Source organism: Silene latifolia, chromosome 9, assembly GCF_048544455.1.
Source record: "Silene latifolia isolate original U9 population chromosome 9, ASM4854445v1, whole genome shotgun sequence".
Taxonomy (NCBI): Eukaryota; Viridiplantae; Streptophyta; class Magnoliopsida; order Caryophyllales; family Caryophyllaceae; genus Silene; species Silene latifolia.
Window position 1 is genome coordinate 103,579,280 of NC_133534.1, and position 10,398 is coordinate 103,589,677.

Consider the following 10,398-nt stretch of genomic DNA (forward strand, 5'->3'; position numbering starts at 1 on the left):
GGAAAAGGATGCAAAGTATTCTAGATTTTGAATCTATGAGAGAGAATATTGGCATAGAGTTGAGAGTCTTATGAGGATAAAATCTTTCGTATCTGTTGTACATCAACAAGGTTGAATAGGCTATTCATGTTGATGAAAGTGGAATTGCTATGATGGAGTCATAGTTATTCACTAAAGCTATTAAGTTGTTGATTACATGAAATCGATTTCTAATGTTTCCGCTATTAGAATGATCATGTATGCCAACAGACGCACATGTTATGATGTGATATATGCTAAGAGCATGATAAGTCAATAACAAGATAATTCCCATGATATGGCTTGTGAAAGCCTTAAAGAACATCCTTGAGATTCTTGAGAAGAATTACGGATTCGTTCATATGTTTGGATGAGATGATAAACTAATTTATGCGTTGAAGGGTTGCACAAAGTTTAGTTTCCAAACCAAAAGGGATTTGTGGAAATCCTATGATATCTTATTGATTAAGGAGTAAGAGACTAGAAAAGTGTTTTAGTTACGCACATTGCAAATTCTACAAAAGGAATCTAAGTAAATTGTGGTAAAATGGTCAACGTAGGGATTAAGGGTGAATCCCTCTACAAATGACTTTATCACAAGTTATGTGATAACAGTTGTTAGGCCCAAAATCTGGATATGGGCTGACTTGGGGCAGCAGGCCTGGAAGCGTTATGGGATGCAGGATATCAGGGTGCCAGCGTCAGCAAGCAGCGTAGAATATGGGCTTTGGTCCACACGGGAGAAGCTTATGAGAGTCCAACATCTTGCGAGATCCGAATAAGGAAAGTCCTACCCAATGTCAAATTAGGGATAACTTGGAGGGAAAGCAAGAAACCCTAGCCCAACGAGCTTCTCTATATAAAGAGCCTCGATGCAAAGAAGAAGGATCATCAGAAAACACAAGAACTACACCCTAGCATTCATAAAAAGCATACGAACTGTATTTCCTCTCGAATTATAGTGAAAATATTGGTGAGATTCCGTCTCCCCCCGCGGTTGTTTCCCACATCGGGTTTTCCGCGTCACCAAAATTGCATGTGTTCTTTGTTTACATTGCTCATACAGGATAACACACGACCATCATTCAAACCATAACATAGACCTAACTCTAAGACCGCTTTAACCCTAAATTGGTAGAAATTTACCAAAACAGTTTGGCGCCCACCGTGGGGCATAGTGGTCGTCTTCGTTAGTCAGTCTACTCAACAGTCAAAACATGTCCGGACACAAAGAAACAACCTCAGGCAATGTCGGCGGTGCACCAACAACACAGGTGCCGCCCCCTTCAGCAGCAACACAGATAGCATCCCCCTCGGCAGCAGCGGCAGCGCGTACAACTTCGGGTAAAATCACCACTGCTGCTTAGATACCAGCAGCCAAACAAAGTCAGAGTTCCCAGGTAGCAGCAAACCCATCTTCGGGAAGGGCTCAGACTAGAGATCCAGGAGTCGCTCAGGAACAGCAGGAAGTCATTCAGTCAGAAAAAGGAGCACAACCTGTGCAATGATTCGGGCTCCTCCGAGTCCCACTTGTCATCATGATAAGCGGGTTGGACACGTTAGCCGAGACCATCGGGACTATGCGGAGCGAAAATAGAAGCATGAGATCCCGGATGGAAGAGGACAACAATCTCCTCGAGCGCAGATCAACGAGTTAAGGAACCAGGCCGCTAGTTCGACCCCTTGGATGCATGAAGATAGATCCAGGAGGGCCGCCGAAGAAAGCGGGGATCGAAGGCAGACACGGGTATTACCACGCGAAGTAGCACTCAGGCTAGACATGGATGGAACACCACAGCCAAGAGGAGGCCTGATCCCGAGAGGACTGTGGGCATTAACACCAGACGAGGAACCAGCACGCCAAGAGCCTACACCCACATCAGATGCGGTGGGACAGCAGAAAAGCAGGGCTACAGTTGCGGTCCCAATAACCAGGATGCCAGTTACGAATCAAGTTGAATATACCTGGGAAGGAACTCCGGCGGCAGCGACATCACAGGCACGTCAAACAGAAGCACTGGAATAGCAGAACTTCGCACGAGGAGCAGAACGTCAGTCACAGGGACATCTGCGACCCACCGGGAGAGAGACATACATAGAACAGCAGTACCAGGAACTACGGAGCCTCCTCCGGAGGGTCCTAGGAATGCCTCTGCCTATAGAGATGGCTGCACCAGAAAGCTATGCTGACTCACCATTCACAGACGATATAACTACAGTGGCCTTACCAAAAGGATTTAGCGTCCCAACGATAACCCTCTTCGATGGAACCACATACCCCTATGATCATATCAGTCAATTCAAGCAGAAGATGATGGTTACTACTGCCACGGGAACCACAAAGGAGGCATGTATGTGTAAAGGATTCGGTTCAACCTTAACTGGAGCAGCATTACAATGGTTCGTTGGCTTGCCTAACGGGACCATAAGTTCATTCGCCGATCTGGTCAACGCTTTCAACCAACAGTTCTCCAGCAGCCGGAGAACACCCAAGCAACAAAGTGATCTATACAGGATCGTGCAGGAGATAGGTGAGTCAATCAAAGACTACGTCACTAGGTTCAATGCGGAAAAACTCTCAATACGAGGCTGTGATATGTCCACTGCCATCAACGGCTTCAGGCAGGGCTTGGATAAGGAATCAAACCTCTACAACGAATTAACGATTTATCCTTGTGAGAGATTCGAGGAAGTCCAGCAGAGAGCTACTGCAGCGTTAAGGTTGGAAGAAGATATACAGGCTAGAAAGGGTATAGAAAACTTCGACAAGACAAGCAGGAAATTCGCACCAGAAAAGAAAGACGACAGAGCTAAGCCGTACAGCAGACCCAATGTCAGCAGAATAGCAGAAAAAACTCAGCAAATTGACGATTCTCCGCATCCTCCTAAGCTATCTGAATACGGATTCAACACAGGAATGGAAGGATCTGCTGAAAGCACTGAGGAGCCTGGGTGATCAGGTAAGGTGGCCGAAACATCCCACTCAGGACCGACCCAACGACGACAGAGACAGCAGCAAAAGATGCGAATGGCACCAGGACATAGGTCACAAAACAGAAGATTGCTACAAGTTGCGGAGGGAGGTGAAGTTCCAGGTACGCAAGGGAAACTTGGACCACCTGTTATCGCGTGGGGGCAAGCAGGATAGAAGAGAAGCAGCAAATCAGGTGCTTTCTTCTACTCCACCCATATGCACGAAGATTATTAACGTGATAACAGGCGGATCTGAGCTAGCAGGTTTGACATATTCCGCTGCCAAGAGGAAAGCCACCGGGAGCAAAGGGGGTCATCCAGAAACTTCGTACATAGTAAGCCAGAGCAATTTACCCCCGGTAACTTTCGATGAAACTGACATGGAAAGCGGCGCAGAGCAGCATGACGATGCCGTAACTATAACGTTATCCATTGCCAATTGCACCGTACGGAAAGCATTGGTAGATAGAGGGAGCTCTGTGAACCTTATCATGCTCGAAACCCTCAAAACCATGGGTTTCGATAAACAAAACCTGATAAAGAAATCTATGCCCCTGGTAGGATTCAGTGGGGAGACCGCGCATTCAGTAGGTGAGATAACCATCCCAACGTATATTGAAGGAGTTAATAAACTAGTGAGATACCTAGTCATCGAAGGTCCAACCACCTACAACGTGATACTAGGAAGACCGTGGCTGCATCAGATGAAGGCAGTGCCTTCAACATATCATCAGTGTCTCAAGTTCCCAACACCATGGGGCACGGTTACGGTAAAAGGAGATCAAGAGGAATCCAGTAAAGCGCTATACCCAAGCCCTCAAGGCTACAACCAAGCTCCCCTCATAGCAATTACAGGACCGGGGCACCTCGACAGAATACAAGGAGCCTCCCTCGGAGGAGCTGGACCAGATACACCTGGACGAGGAACACCCGGATAGGACAGTGTTGATTGGGGGAACTTGCAGTGAAGAGCTGCGCAACCAGCTGATTCAATTTCTCAAGAACAACATGGACTGCTTCGCCTGGTCCCACAATGATATGGTGGGCATAGACCCATCCGTTATTTCGCATAAATTAAGCGTGAACCCAAGCTGCACCCAAAGATGCTGAAGAGAAGAGGAAAATTCGCGGCAGAAAGAAATGAGGTCATTAACAAAGAAGTAGACAGTCTCCTGGCAGCAGATAAAGTTAGAGAAGTCTTTTACCCTGAGTGGCTCTCTAACGTAGTAGTGGTGCTCAAGAAGAACGGCAAATGGAGGGTGTGCGTAGACTTCACAGATCTAAACAAAGCTTGTCCCAAGGATCCCTTCCCACTGCCACATATCGATGCAATGGTGGACGCTACTGCAGGACACGAGGTACTCACTTTCCTCGATGCCTGGAGCGGTTACAATCAAATCAAGATGCATCCACAAGATCAAGAGAAAACAGCATTCATGTCGAAAAGAGGCATATATTGCTACAAGGTCATGCCCTTTGGCCTAAAGAACGTCGGGTCCACCTATCAACGGTTGGTAAATAAAATGTTCAAGCAACAAATAGGAAAGACCATGGAAGTATACATTGACGACATGGTGGTGAAGTCTAAAAAAGCAGAAATGCACATGAAGCACTTGGCAGATACCTTCCAGACGTTAAGGGAATTTAAAAAGAAACTTAATCCATCCAAGTGATCGTTTGGGGTATCTTCAGGAAAATTCCTAGGGTATATGGTGACCTAGAGGGGAATTGAGGCAAGCAAAGGGCAGATAAGAGCAATACTCCAGCTGGAATCACCCCAGAAGCCAAAAGATGTGCAGAGGCTAGCAGGGAAGGTGGCGGCCCTAAATAGGTTCATATCAAGGGCCTCGGATAGGTGCAAACTGTTCTATGATATATTGAGGAAGAGTCAGAAATTCGAATGGACTGAAGAGCATGAAAAAGCATTCGCAGAACTCAAAAGCTACCTAAGCACGCCACCACTACTCGCGAAACCTGAGCAAGGGGAACCACTATTTTTGTATCATCGATCACGGGCAGCCGTAAAGCGAGTCTGGTCAATGAACAGGGGAAGGAGGCAAAGATCCCGTGAATTACATTAGCAAGTCTCCGCTCCCTGCAGAGACCAGGTACACTTCCTTTGAAAAACTATCATTGGCTTTGGTTACCGCTTCTTATAAACTGCGGCCGTACTTTGAATCTCACACCATCCATGTCATAACCAATTACCCGCTAAAGACTATTATGAGGAAGCCTGAACTTTCAGGTAGAATGACTAAGTGGTCAGTACATCTTAGTGGCTATGACTTGCAATTTGAACCCAGAACGGCGATAAAATCCCAAGCCCTAGCAGATTTCGTCTCTGACTTCTGCCCCGCCACCCGTAGGGCGGTAGAAGAAGGAATGCTGGCAATAACAGGGAATCGGGATGGTGAAATCTGGACCTTGTACATTGATGGAGCCTCAAATGCAAGAGGGGTTGGCGTAGGTCTGGTCCTTCGATCTCCTAAAGGAGACATGATAGTGCAAGCCATTAGGTGTGAGTTCAAGGCAACCAACAACGAAGCCGAGTATGAAGCTCTTATACTTGGGATGCAGATGGCGTCAGGGCTCAAGGTGAGGAACCTGACGGTATACAGTGACTCCTTACTTGTGGTAAATCATGTAAACAACGAGTATGTAGCGCGTGATCCAAAGATGATAGCTTACTTGAAAATAGCCACAGAGCGAAAGTCAAAATTCAGAACATTCAAGATAACTCAGGTGCCGCGGGAGCAGAACGTGAAGGCAGACGCTCTGGCCACGTTGGGATCCACCTTCCAGCCCGCAAAACTATCAAACATACCGATTACTCATGTGTTGACCCCAGCCATCCAGGGAGAGCCAGATCAGAAATCAATGAAAGAGCATGTACACATGCAGTGTGCACAAGGAGCCAGGACGCTGGTTTCCGCAGTAGGACTGCAGGATGCACATTGTAGGGTTCCATACCTAAATTGGCTAAGGGATGGGACACTCCCTGAAGACAGAAAGGAAGCGCAAAGTTTCAGGATAAAAGCTTCCAGATACATCATGATTGATAATATTCTCTTCAGGAAATCATTGGCAGGACCATGCCTCAGGTGCTCAGGCAAAGAGGAAGCTGAAACGGTACTGAAAGATGTGCACAGCGGAGAATGCGGGAATCACGCTGGAGAACGAAGTCTGTCAAACAGAATTTTAAGACAAGGGTATTTCTGGCCCACCATGCGCGCAGACGCAGTGAATCATGCTAAACGCTACGAGTCGTGTCAAAAATCGGCTCCAGCAATCCACCAGCCAGCAGAACCAATGCATCCGATTATCTCTCCATGGCCATTTATGATGTGGGGCATGGACATAGTGGGTAAGCTGCCCAGGGCTCCAGGAAACAGAGTGTATATGCTAGCTATGACCGATTACTTCTCAAAATGGATTGAAGCATAAGCAATGACATAGGTAAAGGAGCAACAGGTGATCTCTTTCATCAAGCGCAACATCATAAGCAGATTTGGGATACCATCCGAGATCATATGCGATAATGGGTCCCAGTTCATATCAGACAACACCGAGGGCTTCTGTGCAAGATGGAACATAACACTGAGAAAATCAGCCCCCAGATATCCACAAACCAATGGCAAGCCGAGTCCAAAGAATAAAATCATTGTGGAGAACCTCGTAAAACGGTGGAAGAGTTGGGGGAAAATGGGCGGATGAACTACCACCGGTACTACGGTCGGATAGAACAACACCTAAAATGGCAACAGTCAACCTCCGTTTAGCCTTGTGTACGGAGCGGAGGCGATGATACCTTCGGAAGTTCTGGTACCCACGCACGATATACGGTCGATCGGCGGAGAGCGAGTAACAAAGTCGAAATGGCCAGAAGTCTGGATACAGTTGATGAGCTACGAGAAAGTGCCTAAATACGTATGGCATGTTATAAGCAATCTGTCGCAAGGACGTACAACAAAAATGTCAAGATAAGGACCCTTGAAGCGGGGGACCTTGTACTCAGAAGGGTATTCGAAAATACCAAGAACCACAAAGCAGGCAAATTTGCCTACAAATGGGAAGGGCCATATCAGGTCGAAAGCGTTGTCAAGAATAGGGCATACAGGTTGATGACCATGCACGGTCAAATCCTGGATAAACCCTGGAACATCCGTCACTTGAAACGGTACTTTGTCTGACAAAGTGCCAAAGCTTTAGTGTACAAAGGACCTTTCGAAAGTCCGTGAAGGAAAAAAAAAAAAAGGGTGGGGGGTTAGTGTATGCTTTAGGTGTTAGTATTTTACACAAACTTTTTTTCTTTTAGTTTTTCTTTTTTTTTAGTCAGAAAGAGTCGTTTTTAAACCGAGTAGTACAGGCCGTGGCTTCCTGGATCCAGGTGTTGCCCTGGAACACCATGAGACAGCACCAGGTAATTTGCACTACTTTGGACTTTATAACGCTTCTACGAAGAAAGGCTTTGGTACTAATGTTGGTTACTTATCAGATGAGGCACACTTTGAGGGTCCATTTTTGCCATGTGAGGCTACGAAGACGTTTATCTTAAGTCAAGCCACATGGAGAGCATACGCCGAGGTAGCGTGCAGGGTTCGGCATACTAAGACCACCCATACCTTAAAGTTAACTCAGTAATTCCTTAGCTAGCTATGTCGTAGATCAATGGGTGCACGCACGGATTTCAAACGACTGGAACCACAAGGAACGCAACATTCCTTGTTAGTCAGAAACATTCAATGGAGGTAAGCTCTAAATCAGCTAACCCTAGTGATAAGATATTTTACGTCATGGGTAAAATATGTTATCAAAAGCCTGTCGCCGTAAGCTTGAGAGCCGCGCACTGGAGCAGTCGACTTCTGGGTATATCTATGTGGAAATAAAACTCCAGAAATCAATGGCAAAACGCAAGTATAACAAAAGTAGGGCCTAGAAACTAGGGCCCAGAGCTACTTTAAGTTAGGGCACCTGCTACCTTTAGCAGGCGCCATCAAAAGTTCAAAACCTGCACACCAGCAGGCACAAATTGGACCAAAACAAGAAAGAAAATAGTTTTGTACAAAACTTGCGCCACACAGGGCCAAGTCCCCAGATAATTTGAAATAAAATTTAAGAGAGGTCAAGCCTCTCGATAACTGCTTCCAGACCATTGCTCTGCTCCCCATGCTCTGTTTGCTTCTCCGTTCCAGGTGCCTGAACAGCCTCATGAGTTGCAGAGGCGCCATCACCAGCCTCCCCAGCCAGGATCTCCTCGACAGTCCCAGATATGGCTCCAGAAATATCCATGGGCGTGTGTACTCGGGCTCGGATTGGCGGCTTCGGCCCAGGAGGGAACAGGGCGCTCAGGTCCATGCCATTGGGAAATGCACGAGCAAACTCTGCCAGCTCCTCCTCCGGGTTCTAGGACGTGTGCCTCCCCTCAGTATAAGCACGGATGCAGTCGATCCGCCCCTCAAAAGCAGTGTAGGCACCCACATTTTTGGCTAGCTCAGCCATCTCTTCAGCACGGGCCTCTGCCTTAGTCAACCCGGCAGTCAGAACACAGTTGGCCTCCTAGGTCCTCGCCAGCTGATCTTTAGCTGCCTCCTTCTCTTTTAGAGCCGCTTGGAGCTGCTCCTTCAACTTAGCACAGGTAGCTGTGAGCTCCTTGTTCTTCCCCACGAAGACCAGACATTCAACCTTGGCTCTCTGCAGCATCTTACGAAGGTAGAGGGAAGATTGGAGAGCCTGCAGTAAAAAGCACGTTAGTCATGAAAGCAGAGGGGCAAAGGAAGAAGAGAAGCAGTGAAAGGAGGCTCACCGGGAAGCAGTTTTCTACAGCCAGGTCGGTCATTTCCTTGGGGCAGTCGAGTCAAACGCCTTTGAGCAAGCTGGGGTCAGAAGCCTTTCTAGTGCAGGCCAGTAATTGGCACGGTCAGCGTCCCCAAACTCAGCAGGGAGGCGTAGAAGCAGCTCGTCAGTATGAACGGGGGACCCAGGTGCGCGTGATATTGGGGTGACTTCAATGGGTTCTGGAGCAGGCCTAGAGGAGGACCTTCTTCTTGAGGAGGCAGGGGAGTGAGAGGAATCAGCAGTTCTCTTCCTGGCATGGCGCATCAGGATCTTAGAGGCAGACGGTCTAGCACTTCGTGCAGGGGCACAAGAGCGCAGGGGATCAGAATAGAGAATCAGTGGGGGCAGGAAATTCCAAGAGATTGAAGGGTGTTTACCAGAAGACATAGTTTCCTCGGTAGCAGAGTCGGCTAGGCCAGATAGCAAAAGGGGAAACAGCCTGCGGTCCTCGGGGATGGAAAAGAGCTTGGCAACAGACATATCCTCGTCCTCGGATTTCTCGGGGTTCGTGAGTTCTGCATCAGATCAAAGAGTAAGAACAGTAAGTGACAAGGACAATCAAAAATGGATATGCAAAGTATACTTACTCTTGACAAAAATCCAGCGCTCGAACAAATAATCAGCATGAATGGGGAGAGAATCAAGCTTAACATAGAAAAAGTCCTCATACCACCCGTTGTCCTTCCCTTTAGCGGCCGATTGGAGGAAGTTTTCAGTCTTCTCCACGGCCCTGAAAGTATATTGGCCGTGCTCCAATGACCGACACTCAAACCTATGGGCCAGATCTGATAACCCTATCTCAGTGCCCAGGTTGTTGTTCAGGGCCACGGTGGATAAAAGGATCCTCCATGCATAAGGGGCGATTTGGGTCATGGGTAGGGAGTTCAAGCGAATGAACTCCTGAATCATCAGGGGAAAAGGGAATCTAAGGCCAAGGGCGAAGGGATAAGTATACAGACAGATCCACCCAGCGCGGAAGGCATCTGCTTTCTGACCAGGTTTGGGGATGAGGATCACCACGTCATCACCCAGCCCCAGCAGAGCTTTGATCCTAGGTATATCCTCTTAGGTTAGGTGGGAGTCGCCAGAATGCGGTCTTTTGAGGACTCTTTGTGAAGGGAAGTCATCGTTTTCGAGGTCGATAGTGGTGGAAGAGGATGATGTTAATCGAGTCTTAGCCATGGTAAACGAGGAAAGAGAAGCGAAAGTACCTGAGAGGGCGGATGAAGGCGGCGCTGGCAGTGAAAGGTCATTGACGAAGAAGGGATTTGGGGAGACAGAAAGTTGAAGGTTTTGAGGAGGCGAAATGATGATGAAAGAGAAAATGGTGGGCGGATGAGATTAAATAGGAGGGGTAGTTGGGGTTTTCAGAAATGCAAATTGAAATGGAGTATGCGAGAAGTCACTCAACGATACACTGCAATTTCCCGCTCAAATAATTAAGGTTGCACTTTTCGCAGAAAATTGGGGGCAAACTGTTAGGCCCAAAATATGGATATGGGCTGACTTGGGGCAGCAGGCCTGGAAGCGTTATGGGATGCAGGATATCAGGGTGCCAGCGTCAGCAAGCAG

At 47.6% G+C, this 10,398-nt stretch overlaps 1 protein-coding gene across 1 annotated transcript; it reads left to right on the forward strand.

Annotated features, from left to right (window-relative positions):
- Positions 1-4,094: 4,094 nt before the first annotated feature.
- On the forward strand, positions 4,095-7,632 carry LOC141601433 (uncharacterized). Its single transcript, XM_074421718.1, has 3 exons — positions 4,095-4,440; positions 5,039-6,120; positions 7,324-7,632. Exons 1-3 carry the CDS (start codon positions 4,095-4,097, stop codon positions 7,630-7,632), a joined length of 1,737 nt encoding a protein of 578 aa, XP_074277819.1.
- Positions 7,633-10,398: the final 2,766 nt, after the last annotated feature.

Excerpts from the sequence above, each read along its gene's own strand:
- LOC141601433 (XM_074421718.1), top strand. The coding sequence starts at position 4,095 with ATGCTGAAGAGAAGAGGAAAATTCGCGGCAGAAAGAAATGAGGTCATT. Across the intron at positions 4,441-5,038 it reads AGCATTCATGTCGAAAAGAG|GGGAAGGAGGCAAAGATCCC; the intron begins GCATATATTGCT and ends GTCAATGAACAG. Across the intron at positions 6,121-7,323 it reads GCAAAGAGGAAGCTGAAACG|TCAGAAAGAGTCGTTTTTAA; the intron begins GTACTGAAAGAT and ends CTTTTTTTTTAG.